We start from the raw sequence: 17,280 nt of genomic DNA, 5'->3' as shown, positions 1-17,280 counted from the left end.
TATACTGGGGAACAGAGCTGTAACTAACAGGTACTTTAGGAGAAACTTGGGTTTGCTCAGATCCCTTCAGATTTTGAATGCTTATATGGCAACTTGATGCCCCTTTTCTGGAGAAATAAAGAAGTTGGATCACCGATAAGGCACCGACGAAACTAGTAAATAGCTCACCGCAATATGCAAGAACTGCAGTTGATTCAGATCTGCAAAGTCGCTTGGCCATCATACTTAATGGCAGCGGCGGATCTAGGGTATCGGGTTAGGGTTTTCGAGAACAATTTAAGTACGCATGGCCTAGCCGGTGGATCTCGGGTATCAGGTAAGGGTTTTCGGGAACAGTTTAAGCGTGAATGGCGAAATCGGTGGATCTAGGGTATTGGGTAAGGGTTTTCGGGAACAATTTAAACATGAAGGCCAAGCCGGCGGATCTAGGCAACCGGGTTAGGGTTTTCGGTAACAGTTTAAGCATGGCGTCCAAGCCTGCGGATCTAGGCTATCGGGTTAGGTTTGTTGTTTTTTTTATGACAAGGAAAATCAGGGGCCGCTGTAAGGTAAAATCTTGCTCCTATGTAATAACTCGCAAATCACACAATTTAACACATGAAGGCCAAACGATCTAGGCTATCGGAATCAAACGAAGGTCGAAAGACCATTCGATATATTAAGGGGCATAGCGGCGCCCTCACCCGGCGCCATTTCCGAACCTAGCAACAGACAGGCGAGCCATGCCTGGACAAATATGTAGAGATCTTTGTGGGACCGTGAAAGGAGTCTCAATCGATCTTTTCTAGGATTCCTTATCATGCCACACATGGAGATCTTTCCATTGATAGATCAGAGGGTCCTCCCTTGAACAAATTCTTAAAGGTTATGTTACTACCTGCTTCTACGGAAGAGATTTACTTTACTACCGCCCGGAGGTCATATAGATCTGAATCCGGAGCGATAAGAACGAGGTTAGGGTTTTCGGGTACAGTTTAAGCATGGCGGCCAAGCCTGTGAATCTAGGCTATCGGGTTAGGTTTAGGATTTTTTTTTTATGACAAGGAAAATCCGCCGTTGTAAGGTAAAATCCCACTCCTATGTAATAACTCACAAATCACACAGAAAAGGTAACATGCACTAGGCAAGCCGAGGTTAGGGTTTTCGGGAATGATTTTTGTGCAAACTTTACATTTATATTGAGAAATCTATTAAATATATATAAAAAGAATATTTATTGAGAATCTACTAACAAGCTAATCAATTGATCCGGTTATAGGGAAGGAACTCACTTAAACTTAGCTTGCCTTTTTGTAAAGACTAAAGAGGTTTGTTTCCCCTTGATACATACTTAAGGTATTTTTCATTTTTATTTGAAATTATTGAAAATCATAAATTTCAAGTTTTGAATTCATCTTATCTAGCAAAAAGCAAAGTTTCAACCGAATATTTGGGACGTTAAAGATTTGACAGATTCTAAGCTATGGATTTGAAAATCATAAATTTCAAGTTTTGAATTCGTCTTATCTAGCAAAAAGCAAAGTTTCAACCGAATATTTGGGACGTTAAAGATTTGACAGATTCTAAGCTATGGATTTGTGACAGGTTTTGACAGAATTGCTACTTCATAAAACCTGAATAAATAGAAGCACTTATAAATTCCCTCGTATTCCTTTCCAGTTGTCACATAAAAGAAGTAAACACAGAGAATAAGTAAACGAACTGGTAAATCGGTTTGACAGAATTGATTCAACTTTTCTACTAGAATAATCTCTCTGCTGCTGGTTCTGTTCATCTACGGACAATCAAATCTTAACTTCTACAGCATTTCGTTAGCCAGCAGTTTTAAGACAGGTAAAAAGAACATTTAACATCTGTTAAATTCTTAAACCCTCCGAAAACTGGTCAAATTTATAAAAAGAAAAATCCAATCAGCTAAATGTGGTGCTGATTGTAGATAAATAGTAGTATATGTATTTGCAAATTGCAACTACTACAACATGAAAACGGGGTAGCCAAGCATACATGAATTATAAAGTGCTACAACAACATGATTTTAAGGTCCCACAGCCTTGTATCACAATAATATTCAGTTTTGGTGCAATTTACCTATACAGAACAGTCAGATAGTACAAAAAATTTTGATTAATCCCCGCCAAAAAACGTATCTGCTTAGTCTACTCCAATCAACCTATTCTGATTGTACAAACAAATTTTGATTAATCTCTGTAAAAAGGTCTCTGCTCGCTATTCAGACTTCAGAATCTATAGTGTAGGATGAATTTGCATGAAGGTATTCTGTCATCTGCAAGACATTACTTCAGCAAAGGAAACTCTCAGTTTCTACACATTAACAAAGGTCTGCAGGATCTCATATAACCTTAAGATGTATACCTAAACTTCTTTGAGAATGGGCCAACCTTTCTTGATAATATCATTGATCTTTGCATCAATCCGCTTTTGGATTCTTGATGAACAAAGCTCTGCTGCATAGCCATTTAGTTTTGTAGCCAGTGTTGATCTCTCAAGCTCCTCCTCAGGCAAGTTTCCCATCAATTGAAGTAGGAAGGGGTTCCGCTTGAGCTCAAATTTCTGAAAAATGGACAGTAGTGATTTGTCAGTCATGTACTTCAAATGATCATTGGAGCAATGACAGTCGAATAAAAAAGAAGAATTTATATAAACATGAGGAAAAAAAAAGGCCACATTATTTGTGAATCAATAAATGATAAATCACAAAATCAAGGTGGATCTGTTTCTGGGGAAGTTCTGGGTCTTCTATTTCAGAGAAATAATTTTTCTCGTTTCCTGATTTCACTCCTAAAAAATAATTAAAGAAATAAACGTTTGGCAAGAAAAGGTCTTTCTTTTCCAAGTGACTAAAAATCTAAATGTTGTAACAAACTGCGAAACCAAATGGTCCAGTAAACTAAAAGTTTAGAGACACATTTGGTGCCAGTAGTGAATCTTTGTTGAAGAGCAATGGAGGGAAGAGATAGGAGAGCCTTTGATGGGGAAGAGAAAAACTAGTTTCTTTTTGGTGCACCCATGAGTTTTTTCAATTAGTAAAGAAGAGTGGGTATCATCTGTAAAGAATCATGGTTTGATGTAGATTCTCTACCATTTGGTAAACTGCTCGTCTACGGGAGATTTCCCATCATCAATAAAATTATTTACCTAATCAAAGAAGTCCAAACCCACTTGTGGTATTACACTGAGTATGAGTATGTTGTTTGTACTTTGTACCTTATTAAAAAAAGAAAAGAAAAGGTAACCTACAATTTCTTTTTCCTTTTTGGTTCTCCTGTAGTCCTATAGCAACTTTTTCTGAGTGTTAACATTTTGGCAGTTCCTCACAAAAAGATTTCCCCTAAATAGACAAACATGTTTCCCATTTGCTTTGCTTTCACATGAAAGAAAAATTGCAATAAATATTGTCTATATACCACATCATCTAGCCCGCTTAGATTTTTTTATCCCAACTTTTAAAGCAATCTGGGTACCAAATTCCTTGGTGGTTAGAATAAAGGATCAAAATAACATGAGAACAGGGAAATAGGTCAATATGGTGCAAGTCCCTAAAAATTTTCCTTGAACCATTTATCTGTTATAAATCAAATATTTTATTAAGATACACCAAGATAGGGTTAAATACACAAGTATTCTATTATAAATATACTTTCATTTCCCTAGATGATTAGTTAGCTCTTCTAACTAGAGCACCCTAACCCCTGTAAGTATAATTGTTAATTTTTTTTTTACTTGGTTAGAACCATGGTCTTGGCATAGTTTACTCATGTAGTGAGCCAACTACATCTCTTTTGCATGTATTGCATCTTCTTGATGCCTTATTAATGGAATCTTCTTACTTCATTCACATTTTTTGTTGGATGTTCCAAAGAGACTGCAGTCATGACCTTTGTTCACATTGGAAACGGATAAAAGGGGAAATTCCATGGTTTAAGGAAGAGTCGTCAAATGAGACTCCAGCCAGAATAATATATGATTCTTGATTCCAATTTTTTATTAAGAACCCTACGAATCAGGATAAAGCTTATCTACATAATCGCTTTTACACACTCATAACTGATGATGATTTGACGTCATCTGGAAAACAAATCTCTATGTTGATTTATCCAATAGAGCTCAAGAATTCATCCAATTGAAAATAGCTAGTCTCCCAATGTCCAAACCCCTATTTCTGATTGGCATTGTGACACTCTTCTAGCAGACCAGATGTACATTTTTAACCGTTCCATTTCAAAGGAAGTACTCATAGATTCTCAAGTTTCTTAGATATTGGATGGAATGGAGAAGAAAAAAATAGAATATATAGGAATACAAGAAAGATTCTAGTGCGACGAGCTCGACCCAGAAGGTAAACCCCTTGCTTTCGCTAGCAAGGGGTTTCGAACTTGAGACCTCCAACATGGAAGTCCCAAGCTCAAACCACTGGGCCACCCCGAAGGGTTCCGTTCAGATGTTTCTGTTTCCTGCTTACCTCATATAATTCTTCCTAAAGGCACAATACATTTTTTTTGCAATCCTCATAAACTCCAAAAATAACAGTACCAGGGTTTTGGTCTAGTCGTGAGAGTCAACTTGTGATGTGTGGTTTAGGCAGACGTCACGAGGTGGGAACCTTATTGCACACAAGTTTTATACTTAAGTGGAGAGAGGTAAAGAGATGGGCCCATTTGCCACGGAATTCCAGACCACGTGCCAGCTGACACTCAAGGATTTTTCAGTTACACTTGAGCAAATATATGTGTACATATCACTCCAGATAAAACCCATTCTATTTCTTCCCCTTTGCATCTGAACTGTCAAGAGAGGCATTGCATCAATGGAATCTCCTGAATCCCCACCATGTATAACTCTATGAATTTTATGGAGGTAAGAATCAACCATGGCAGGAAACTTCAGTACTAAACCCTTTTTTTGATAACGAAAGGAAGTGCAACAAACATTCAGTACTAAACCCCTTAGAAATTATGATTAGTATCAGCATAATGTAGTTATGGATACTAGACCTGATGTTCAGGCTCTGCAGGATAAAAAGCTTCAAGCTGTTGAATTTGAGTGATAACAACGCTGCTCTTTGACTTTGATTGTTCTCTTTCTTTGCTAACAGCAGCCAATCTGGATTCCTCAGTGCCGCTTGTGAAAATAATAGACCTGCACTAGGCAGATTTATAACATTGCTCTTCATACGTTTGTCTTCAGTCTCAAGTAAAAAAGGAACCCAGGTTGAAGTCAAGGATCATACCTGTACTGGTTACCCACATCAGGACCTTGCCCAAAGACTTGCCTGGAATCATGGCTAGCCCAGAAGACCTCCAATAGTTGTCTGAAACCAAGTACTCGGGGGTCATACTCGACCTACAAGAAATTAAATTTAGTACATTGAACAAGTTGAATAGGAGATAAATGAAACATTCAAATTTTTTTAATGTAAAATTCAAGATAAGAAAATTTTAAAATGCCACTCAATCTATAATCCATTTATTTGAAGTAATCGGGAACAAACCATGGGTATACATTTAATTACTCCAGACAAGGGACGGGAAAGCTCATTCAGAACCTAAAACATTTTCAGGCAAGACTAGAATGTCAACGAAATGGAAACTGTAAAACAAGATTACATCAACCACTATCCACAAAACTCAAAGAATTAGATTTCAAAAGTATATGTAGCAGCAACTAAAAGCTATAAGAAAAAATCCGACAAGATATATATCAAATCCAAAAAGGCACAAAACGATATCATATCTAGTACACACATGACATGGACAGAAACAGGGGAATTTCAATTAAAGCACTTGGAATAACATTTAAACCTATACCTTCATGTTCATTCCGTTCGGAAAGTAGCATGTGAACAATATGCTAGCATGTTACTGTAACCCCTCCATTCACATTGCAATTATACAAGACAAAGACAAAAGGTCTGCAACTACAAATTAGAATGGGACTAACCGGTCATTGAGATATTAATTAGGTTTAGCACTTTAGCTTGTGTTAACTCAGCTAGACAGTAAAAATGAGTAAGATATGTATTAGCTGACTCTTCTATCATATTGTTTGGATTAGATAACCACTGATTAGAGTGCTGTTTGCTCATTTCCCACCTCAGCTAATGTCACTCCTATCATTTCATAGAAAGTGCAATTCAAGCTGTTAGCAATTTGTCCCTCATATACATCTTTGCGACTAAATTTTGATCAAACTTGCTCCTGGATTCGGCATACTCTAGTTTATTGTATAACCACAAAAAGTTTATACTCCCTATAGCCTAGTCTTTCTTCAAAGATGGTCATTGGTAATCATACACAATAACTTCCATACTCCACTTTATAACCAGAGATGCTTCCACAATACTTTTTTCTACCGAAAATTAACTACTAGTAGTATTTATGTACATAACGAAGATACAAGGCACTGGTTTGGTCTACGGTCTACCCGAAAACCTAATTGTAACTGTCAATTTTTCTTTTCGCAATGGAGTCAACATAGCTGAAAATGTTCCAACAGATCGCAGCAAAGGCTTTTAAAAGAAAAGCTGGCGAACACATTACATTAGAGTAATGTCAATTACAGGCGATTAAGGCACAATTATGATGGGGCAATCAATTTCAGTTCTTAGTCTACAAAAGGAAAGAGATCAAACAAATACCTGTACAGATTCAGCGTGGTCGCCCAAATTTCTGTACTCGGGATTGGCTTTTGAACCACCAGAATAACCGACGGTGGTTCTTACGATTCCGTTTAAGCAGCCAAATGACGCTTCCGATCTCCAGAAGCTTCCGAGAGAGAAAACTGCAGTTTGTAATGGCTGATTAGAGGCATCCTGTGGAACCTCCGGGATCCGATCTGGAAATCGGATGCTTAGAACTGGATTCAATGCCAGAAGAATGATCGTGAAAAGGAAATTGAAGCAAAAAGATGAAAAGAAGTAGTTGCTCTTAGCGACTTTCATCTGTACACATGCAGGGGGGAAGCCGGCCGATTACGCCCACTTTCCGGCGAAATTTTTCGAGGCGGAATAGTTTCACTCGCTCTCGCTGGAATTGCCAGCTCCGCTTGTCCGATAATTTCTCAATTCCGATTTGTTAAAATATCATCAAATCTCTCTTTAGAGAGAAAATGGTCCCTTACATTTGGGCACGTAAAAATAACCTCTTAAATATTTTTATAGAATTTTAATTCATTGTAATTTGTCAAAAATGTTCTCTCATTTTTTCTTAAAATATTTCACAAACACTAATTATTAGATTTAATAAAAGTTTTGAAAAGAAAAAGTAATTTAATTTTAACTCATATCCGAAGATGCAATTTTTAGATTTTACAATTTTTATTATTTTAATTTATATTTTGAAGTTTGATGCAATTTTTTGAGGTTCAATTTATGTAGATTTTTAAATTTATTCTGATATTTATAATTTTTAATATCGAGATTTATGATTTTTAACACAAATAATTATCCACGGGCATAACGAACTAAGATTAGAATTTATTAAATATGACAACTTTCTAAAATTGTGAGATATCTTCTTGTGTATTAGTCGATTTGGTTTGATTTTATGTATTATCAATTAGATTTATCGGTTTTCGATTTTTAATATGTTAAATTAATAATCAATTCAATAAGATAATTTTAATTGATTTATCAATTTTGGTCCTTAACGATTTGGTATTTGATTCAACCAATAAGAAAACTCTTATAAAATAATATATAATTCTCCAACAATTTGATGCGACAATATAATAATGTAACTTATAGAATGGTCATAGTAATAACTAACATGAAAAGAACCATATAAATGCAACAGAGATATTAAGAGGAATAAAGTTCTTATTTAGGATTTTGGCGTTTCGTATAATGTGAAATTGTGAATTCAAAGTCATTGTGAAGAGTGAACTGAAGGCTAAAAAATAAAGATAGTAACTAGTATGGTACTAAGTTTAATATTTAATATTTATGTAGAGGGAAAATAGTAAATTACAACAGTCTTATTAAGTAATGAGTTTACCCAATAACTCAATATTAAAACAAATCGAACTGATAACCCGATTTTTTTATTTTATAAAATCATTAAAAAATCATTAACCCAAAAACAATAAACCAATAACATTTTTTTTAATTCAATTTATCGGTCAATTCAATTTTTACAAACCCCTATCCTGTTAAACTTTTTATGTCCAATTTAGAGTCAAATCTTCACTTTCGTTCCTCATTTTTCCACTTGCATTATACAACAACATATTCAGTCTAATCCTTATACTTCCCGTGGGTGTTATAAGAAACTTTAGAAATTTGGTGACTCAATTGCAAAGTCTCGGAAAATTTTGGTAGTGAAGTTAAATTACCAGATGAAACTTCCCAAAGAAAAAAAAAGGAAAAGAAAAGCGTACCCATCATATAACACAGGTAAACAAGAACCGTTGGATCAGAATTGATCCACCGGCCAAGAACCAGCAAGAATTTGCCCTAAGAACCGTTTGATCATATTGGTTAAACATTTGTTCACACTCTGTCACAGTAGAAGAAGCTGCACTCTCCTCTAACCAGCAACGTTAGGTTTTTGGAGAAGTAAAGAAAGCGGGAGAAATCCGCCATGAGTCGGAGCTTGGGCATACCGGTGAAGCTTCTACATGAAGCGACAGGGCATATAGTGACGGTAGAGATGAAGAGTGGAGAGCTATACAGAGGAAGTATGGTGGAGTGCGAGGATAACTGGAATTGCCAACTGGAGAGCATTACGTACACAGCTAAAGTACGCTTACATATCTTTCTGGTTTCTTGTGTGATTTTTCCGATTTTGTTAAGCGTTATTATCTGTGCTTTCTTTTTCTGTTTCTTAAACCCTAAACCCTAGTTATTTTCTTCGATTGTCTTGTCTGCTTATGATATTGTATCTTTCTCTTGTTTGCACTTATCCTATATTCTGTTTAACATGTGCATTAGTTTGGAGACAAGCTAATCGATTGTCAGTGCAATATTTAGGGTGACAATAGTGGATACTTGTTTAACTTCCAAAGTGGAGGAGTAGTATACAGAATGACATACTCATTTTTACTAAGTTTTATCCATTTACCTGTTGTTCCACATTTTACCAGTAGAGTGTACTGCCCCTGTTAAGATATGCTTATTCACACTGCTTGAAGTAGGAAGTTGTTGATCACCTGAGTAGCTTGATTTCTTTGAATTTGCTCCTGGATTCGTTCTATCTTGGTTAGGCATTTCTAGACTGGGATTGCTCTGAAATATATCATATATTGACTTTTAATTTCAAATTATGGCCTCTATTATTTCAAATCTTCTTCTAAATCTGTAAATATCAAGTCCTGTTTATTCCTGTATAGTAACAAAGCCTATTTTTTAATCACATAGAAACACTTATGTTAACTCAAGAATTTCACGTTTTGAGTAGCTTTATGTAAAGTCTGTTGATTTGTCGCTTAGAAGCAATGAACCAATGCAAAATAAGGGATTATTGCTTCATTGGTGAAGCCATACATTTAAGAGAAGTGTGTGGTCCACTCAGTGATGCACAAAGTGATTCTGATGAGAAGCGGTTCACTCTCTTAATCTCAACTTCGAGGAATAGGCTGAGTATTAACATTATTGTTATTTGATGCTGATATTAGTTATTTTAGTTGAAATTTGCTTACATGGTATTTCTTAATCCTTCATAAATTGTGTGCTTCACTTATCGCCTTTTCGCTTCAAGCACTGTGGACCTTGCCATTTTCTTTTTTGTGTTATTGGCTGATTTGAGTTGCTTCTGTCACATCTCAACCTTGAAAAGCAAACATGGTGTTGACTTCATAGATGTGTAGCCCAAAAACAGAGATTTAGAGCATCTCCTTTCCAGTGTTGTTAAGATAGCACAAAGCATTTGAGAACCTAGAGAAAAAAGAAAGTTTTTGAAGTTCAAGTTACCAAGAGTTTGCTCCCTTCCTTTTCGAATAAGGGGGAACTATAGAAAGCCTCATTCAACCATACAAAACAGGTGCAATTTGCTGACAATTCTTGTAGGAAGGGGAATATATTGTGATTCCTCGGGACAAAGCCCATAAAAGTCAAGGGTTGTTTTTCTTGCTTTTCCTAATTACCATAACAAATGTTATACTGTTCATTAATGAGGTTGGCAGAAAAACACATCTTCTATCTCGCTTCTTTCTCTACCTCCTGTCTCCCATCAATATGAGAAGGTCTCGTTGACATCCATAACTACATCCGAGTTGCTTCTAGGCATAAAATTTGTATTGTCAACTAAAGAAATTGGCACAACTATGCATATCAAACATTGATAATGGAAAAATCTGAGTTTCCCTTCCATGATGACCCATTTTGAGGCCTCACTCATGGATAGAATAAATGACCAGTAGACCTTTCTTTCTCTGTCTTTTTTCCTTTCAATGGAAATTGAAGAGTTCATGAAATTTCTTTCAACTGGAAATGAAAGATCTTTTGTTTTTCTTGACTGGTAAGATGAGAGTTAACATTTACCTTATCATAAAAAAGTTGAGAGTTGGAGCAAGTCCCACCATCTTCACCGGGTCTTCAAAAAGTCATCATTGCTCAAGAGAAAACCAACTAGTTTGGCAGACCAGTGCACATTGTGAGCAGATTAGGTGCTTTTCATTTACTTTTTTTTTAATAAGGAAGGTCATTCCCAATCACTTTCGTGGATTATTTTTATTCTATCATGCTCTTGAGAAATCTGCTTCATGTTAATGGAGAAGCTAGTTCCAGTCATTGGAGCAATGTCTTGTCATTTCTAGTGTTGAGCTAAATTCCTCCAAAAAATGAAGTAAGGAGAAGATGCTTTGAAGGCACTCTTACTCCAAGCTTCAAGCTTAAAGCCAGAGTCTTAACATGTCTCTGTAGCCTGAGCAACCTTTCCCCTGTAACTTCCCTGATGTGTTGTTGAACTTTGTTAGCTCCTTAACTTTAGGTTAGACCTTTTGTAATAGAGCTAACATTGTCTTTTCTGTAGTATTGTTCTGTAAATTTTGTATCTCCTTGATGCCTTCTATGCAATTCATTACCTTATTAAAAAAAAAGGAAGTAATAAGAAGATGGAAAACTAGAGATTTTAAGGAGGACGCCATCTTTCTAAAGAACGGAGAAAGGAAATCTTTCCAATTTAGGAAACCTTTATCTTCCAAGTTTTGTTCTTCCTAATTTTGGGCCTACTGATGTCATATCAAGATGCTGGGAGTTGAAGAAACAGTAATGATTTAGATTTTGTGGCATTTTGCCTTAAAACTTTAATGTGCTATCTGATAATGAGCTCCACATTTATATTTTTTCAACTGTATGCCTTCTTTTGGTTCCTCACTTTTTTCTTTTTCTTGGGTAGGTGTATGCAGTATTGCCTATAAATTATGAAAAGTAGGAAAAAGTGAGTTTTACCTACTGCTGTGCCTATCCTTGATTCTTATAACAACGTTTCTTCTTTAGTAAAAGGAGAAACACATGGTGTCTGAAAAGAAAATGCATCAAGATACAAAATTGTATATAAAAATTAAATAAAGCACATAAAACTATCTTAATTTTTAGCAAATGCTGAATTTTTTGGTTATACTAAAAATGACACTTCAAGGCATATTTTGGTGAGTTGATGAAGGAAGTGAGAAGCTGGATTTACTAGAATTCAAAGTCTATTTTACATTGCTAATATTGATCACTGCAGGATGGGAGAGTGTCACAACTAGAGCATGTTTTCATTCGAGGCAGCAAAGTCAGGTACATGGTTAACTTTTTTTGTATACTGTGCTATTGCTGGTAAGATCATATCTGAACATTAATTTCCACCAGGTTCATGATAATTCCTGATATGCTTAAGAATGCTCCCATGTTCAAGCGGCTAGAAGCAAGAATCAAGGTTCTTTCCTCACTTTTTCTAAATTGTCACTGTTCTGTCAAGTGCTTTGCTTATGTTTATTTTCATTTTTGAAGGGAAAAGGTACATCACTTGGTGTTGGTCGGGGACGTGCTATTGCTATGCGAGCTAAAGTGAGTGCTTCTTCAGTTTTTACTGTTTATAGTTGCACTTTTGTATTTGTAGTCAACTTCTAAGCTTACCTCATCTGGTACTCGTAGACCTCAAGCTCATTGCAGTTATAATTCGAGAGGGTGGTGCCAACTCTACTTTTGGTTTAGATAAGAGGAGGGGAGTGGGAACTTTACGTTATCTGATTGTTTTACCTTTCCTTCTATTTTTTCTTTGAAAAAACTTTTTTGCTAGTTATAGGAGATGTTAAATTTATATTTCCTGCCTGCATCCAATTTTAAGAGTGTTAACCCTTTGACTTTTACTCTTCCTATCCTTTCCTCATTTGAACATAACTATATTGCCTAGATTTCTTCCCAGCGCTTTTATTTGGCTCTCTATTTGTTATGGGGGAAAGGGTTGGGGGGTTGTAATTCGGGGGAGGCTGAGGTGGTATATAAGGAATTAATCATAAATATGCTAGCCAAGTCTTACAACTCTTCTATTGGAGAAATACAGCTGATTATAAACACCTTGCTTGCAGGCTCAGGCTGCTGGTCGTGGAGCACCACCTGGTCGGGGTACTGTGCCACCTGTAAGAAGATGATTGCTCAATGCGGGATTTTATTCTATCTGGTTTAGCAACCGTAAAAATTCAGTGTAAGAATGTTGGAGTAGATTTCCTAAGGTTGGTCCTTGGTCTAATAGTCTGAGTCACATTCGTCTACTTTGTAATTTAACCTTTTTCACATACGACTTAAGAAGGCTGGAATATGAGTGCTTTTCAAATTGCCTGTGTGCTTGTACTTCGCCTGTGTTGAGAAATATGGAGTAGTCCAGTTCTTCACTATCACCCTGTGTGCCCCAAGTATGTCATTGGGCCTGTCTTTCTAATGCTGATGTGGGCCTTTTGAGCTCACAAAAAGGAATACTCTGTTTGTTTGGGAAGGCAAGTTTTCTTCGGGTTATTTTTGTTGGTTGTTGGAGGATCCGTATACTATCTGTTGGACTTCAGAAGCCTACTTTTGTATCGTTAAAGCTAATATATGCGTGGAACTGAAGAGTGTTGAAAGTGCCTTTCTTTTCTTGATTCTTTTCTGAGGTGAAGTAATGGGTAATGCATAACAAATCTGATTCTTTGTTAGGATCAAAAACATACATTTGGTTGAATTATGGATCATTATATCTGCATCTTGAGTTCTGGGGTCGAGTTTCTGCTGTTCATTTAAAATTTCAGGGAGGCTAAACATTTTATACTTTGTTATTTGGTCATGTATGCTAGTAGTGCAGCACTCTAATTAGGAGGAGAATAAGTGAATAAGCCAGTACACCTACTTCCCGAAAGGGGTTTTAGAGTACTAAAACAATAATTAGCAACAAAGTTGTACTTGAACAAACAAAACAGAAAGTTATGCCCCAAATTTCACGTTGCACATTCCATAATCTCTATGTTTCCAAATTTTAGTTTTACCGGTTTGATTAGGGAGATAAAATTCCACCTGCATAAGTACACCATTAACTACTGTGTAGAAATGTTCTTTTTCTTCTAAATTACTGGTCTTTGTTATTTGGAATATATTTTGAACTGTTTGTAGATGTGAGATTCAATGCTAGTCTAATGCATTTCTAAGGTTTCAAGGAGATGATTCTAGAATTTTCAATTCATTACGATATACTTGTTGTGTCATTATTCACATATGGTCGTATTATTGCATTCAAAAGTGTGAGCTAATAGTCAATGATGTGAAATGGATCAGGACTTAAATTACAATAGAGACAATACGTTATTCGGTACCTATAGCTAGTGTTAGGTAGCAGATAGTTGATGGAATGTTTGAGGTTGAACTACCCGTATAATTAGATGCCTATAAGAAGAAAGGGAACAAAGTATAAGTAAAATAGATACGACGGTGGGAACATAAGAGGAAGTTTGATTAGGCAGGTTGACAAAAGAGGTGTGATTCAAATTGTGTGGTGGAAAGCTGGACAGTGCATTGTAAGCTACCAATGAGATGAGGAAAAGAGATGTGAATTGAACAAGTGTAGACAACTTAGACCAATGATTCTGAGGTTCAATTTGTTCTTCTTTTCCACCTTTTTAAGGAATATGCACACTTAAGACAGTGATTAGTAACGATTGTTTATTGAAGCTTGAACAGTCTCAGCCATAAACAAAAAAGATATAATTAATGCATGTTTGATGGCTACAACAATACTTTGAACACTTGTTTAACAAACTGCTAAAAGGGTCCATCAACATTTGCTTTGTCTTTGCTAATTTAATCAAACTTTTTTTTCTGTGGCTTGTGATATCTGAGGGTTGTTAAGTGCAACATTGATGTTGATTGTCTCCTCATATTAAATGCTAGCCAATGAAAAAATGTCTACAATTGTTTGTACGGTGGTACTGAATTTGTCCTCGGTTTTCGCGTTCATGTGTGTGAATTTTTCAAATTGTAATTGCTTGAAATGTCTTCTCGTAATGGCATAAAATGTAGCAGAAGAGTACCCCAGTTGAACATGAATGCATATTTAGGTAGGTACATATTGGGACACCGACTTTAAATGATGTCTCAAGAATATTGTTTTTGGAAAAGTCACCATTTTGTTATATACTCTATGAGGAAATTGTCTGTTTTAGATTGTTGACTCAATCAATTTTAAGCTCTTTGAGTACTTACCATTACTATTTTTCTCATATGCTGGCGGTGAAAGCTTTTACTATATACTATATACCTCTTCTTGTAGCTAGTCTTTTTTCATAAATTCCAAAAATTCTAAATCATAAATGCATCTTCAAGAAAATAAAACAATAATAAACAATACGTTGTTTTTTTTTCTCCAGAAAACATAATACAACATTTTGGTCTCTTTATATGGTTTTAGATATATAATCTTCACCTTTTGAGTCTAAGCTTTTTGCTCAATGCCCATATCTCTATTACGGTGAAGAGTAAGATGTATTCCAATTCGTTATTTATTCGTTGTTGGACACCAATTTTATATTGTTCACGGTTTAAATGTTTAGTCATGGGCGTTCCCGGCATGTTGAGTCCCATACCGGTGGGTCAAAGATATTTGTTCTTGGGTCATCCTTGCCTGTTAAGTTGACTTTTGATGTTGAGTTAGATTCTTGTCCACACATAGGGCTGAGGAATAAAAGAAAATATGCTTAGAAATGTAAAATCATGATCGTACTGTAATTTCTTATTAGTTCTCTCTTTAACAATTCGATTGTCTTATTTTTCTTTTTATTTTAGTCCGTTAAAAAAAATGTCTCTTTCTCTTTTAGTTTTGACTTTGCACATGGCATTGTTTTATAAGATTACAACATTGAAGAATATGTTGGTACGTTGTATGTATCTTTAGCTTAAACTTACAAAATTCAAAATTATATTTTACTTTCTTAAATTTCGTATCAAATCATAATCAGACAAATACTAAATTAAAACGGAGGGAACACGTGTTTTCATATTTAGAGGAGAATGATAAAGGCAAAATATGAATGCAACCAAAACACAAATTACATAACTGCTGACAATTAATGAGCAGTCATACTTAATTAATGATCGATAATGCATTACACATGATGGATTCCATTTCATCAGATAATTACAACAGAAAAACCAAATAGACAAAAATCTAACCTAAGAATCTAAGGAACTAAAAGTATTAGTTCAGTCATTAGAAAAAAAAATTAATTTATTTTTTAATAAATCTTACTTTTGATGATAAAAGATGATTTGAGATATAATTGCTTATTTTGTTAATAAAACTGTTCACATGTCTACCATTGTCTCCCTTTTAATCTCACTTTGTCTTCAACTGACTCATGCGTCCCATATAAAAGTAAACAAACTTAGTATTTGGACAAAAATTATATATTTAATTTTTCATATTACAATTCTAAAGTATTATTAATTAAATTGATTGATAAGTTATAGGAATATGCTCATACTGGTCTGGTCCTACAACCATGTGCTTCAAAAGGATGTGTCTTTGTTAAATTAGATTATCACATTATCATATCAAAACCTTTATTGATTATATCATTGAAACTAATTAATATTATTCTTGATAATAATTAATATAAGGATCGAGACCTTTTTCTTTTTCTAAGAGAAAGTAACAATAAATTAATGGAATAATATATATGGTTAGTCCAGGAATTAAATTTGGAATTTTGGCAGAGTAGATAAAACAACTCTTAACTAATATTAGCCTATATAAAATCTAATATAATTAAATCTATGGAAAAAATACAAGAAAATTAAAAGGTGCCACATAATTAGCATTTTGAAAGAGTTCAATTTTTTTCTTTTTCAAAATAATGTGACACCTTGATTGTGATACATTAGCAAAACGTTATAAGCAGAATAGTAGTAAACGCGTTAGAAGATGAAAATTAACCCAAAACTTCCATTGGAAATTAGCTATCAATGTCAAAGTAGAATTACAAAGTTTTCTAGTTTTTTCTAGAAACTATTCTTGATAATTTCCCTTGTACTAAAAATCAAACATAAGATATATTGTAATAGTAATTAAGAGTTTAAGTTTTATACTGTAAAAAAAAATTAAAAATATCATACTATCAAATCACACGAGCGATAATTACAGATAATGTCTAAGATAAATGTGAATTAATTATCTAAAATATATAAGATAAATTATAATAGGTTAATATACATCGATAATACAAAAAATATTTTTCGAATATAAGTTTAAAAGTGTAAACGTGAAACTGGAGAAGTCGTTAGCGGTCAATCTAGGTAGTCAAATCTATTTGTTACTTAGTTGTTGGTAATATATATGTGCAAAACCATACAGGACATCTTTGACAAAAAAAAATTAATTAAAAAAATAAAAATAAAAATTGAACCGTTGATTAATATCTAAATGCTTCGTCATTTATACTCTTAGATATGCAGTTAAATCAAACATACAACAATCACATTGATTATATTTAGAAACTATATAAAAGATAGGCTTAACTCATCTACGGCCCCTTAAAATTGTCCGCATAATTCACTTGGACACCTCAACTAGGACTCGTACCTATTGAACACCTAAATTGTTCAAAACATATACCTATTAAACACAAAATGCTGATGTGGCGAAATAAGTGTAACTCACTGCAGCTAGCGCGTGAATGGATTTTTTAAAAAATAAATTAGTGCTTACTTTCTTGACACTTGGCATGTATTAATTAAATAACAAAAAACTTATTTAATTAAACATTTATCTCTTTATTTATAAAAGAAAATAACCCCACACCCATGTACAAGTCCTCTTCTTC

The 17,280-nt window shown here is 34.6% G+C and overlaps 2 protein-coding genes across 2 annotated transcripts; one reads left to right on the top strand and one right to left on the bottom strand.

Moving 5' to 3' along the window:
* Positions 1–1,952: 1,952 nt before the first annotated feature.
* Positions 1,953–7,127, bottom strand: LOC125822637 (peptide methionine sulfoxide reductase A5). The gene is made up of 4 exons (XM_049502060.1): positions 6,656–7,127; positions 5,249–5,361; positions 5,013–5,157; positions 1,953–2,571 (listed from the first exon to the last, which is right to left on the bottom strand). Exons 1-4 carry the CDS (start codon positions 6,956–6,958, stop codon positions 2,374–2,376), a joined length of 759 nt encoding a protein of 252 aa, XP_049358017.1. The 5' UTR covers positions 6,959–7,127; the 3' UTR covers positions 1,953–2,373.
* A 1,369-nt stretch (positions 7,128–8,496) lies between these two features.
* LOC125822149 (small nuclear ribonucleoprotein SmD3b-like) lies at positions 8,497–12,779 on the top strand. Its single transcript, XM_049501526.1, has 5 exons — positions 8,497–8,756; positions 11,685–11,737; positions 11,810–11,876; positions 11,951–12,007; positions 12,529–12,779. The coding sequence occupies exons 1-5, from the start codon at positions 8,598–8,600 to the stop codon at positions 12,589–12,591; spliced, it is 399 nt and encodes a 132-aa protein (XP_049357483.1). The 5' UTR covers positions 8,497–8,597; the 3' UTR covers positions 12,592–12,779.
* The last annotated feature ends 4,501 nt before the right edge of the window (positions 12,780–17,280 follow it).

Source organism: Solanum verrucosum, unplaced genomic scaffold, assembly GCF_900185275.1.
Source record: "Solanum verrucosum unplaced genomic scaffold, falcon-dt-bn FXZP01000103.1, whole genome shotgun sequence".
Taxonomy (NCBI): Eukaryota; Viridiplantae; Streptophyta; class Magnoliopsida; order Solanales; family Solanaceae; genus Solanum; species Solanum verrucosum.
The sequence above is the reverse complement of the archived record's forward strand: the minus strand, read 5'-3'. Positions and strand labels throughout refer to the sequence as shown.

What these genes read in the sequence shown, in the direction of transcription:
- LOC125822637 (XM_049502060.1), bottom strand. Translation starts at nt 6,958, where the DNA reads ATGAAAGTCGCTAAGAGCAACTACTTCTTTTCATCTTTTTGCTTCAAT. An exon ending in ACCACGCTGAATCTGTACAG is followed by an intron (nt 5,362 to 6,655) that starts GTATTTGTTTGA and finishes AATTTCTTGTAG; the next exon opens with GTCGAGTATGACCCCCGAGT. An exon ending in GATGTGGGTAACCAGTACAG is followed by an intron (nt 5,158 to 5,248) that starts GTATGATCCTTG and finishes TGCCTAGTGCAG; the next exon opens with GTCTATTATTTTCACAAGCG.
- LOC125822149 (XM_049501526.1), top strand. Translation starts at nt 8,598, where the DNA reads ATGAGTCGGAGCTTGGGCATACCGGTGAAGCTTCTACATGAAGCGACA. An exon ending in GCATTACGTACACAGCTAAA is followed by an intron (nt 8,757 to 11,684) that starts GTACGCTTACAT and finishes TGATCACTGCAG; the next exon opens with GATGGGAGAGTGTCACAACT. An exon ending in GGCTAGAAGCAAGAATCAAG is followed by an intron (nt 11,877 to 11,950) that starts GTTCTTTCCTCA and finishes TCATTTTTGAAG; the next exon opens with GGAAAAGGTACATCACTTGG.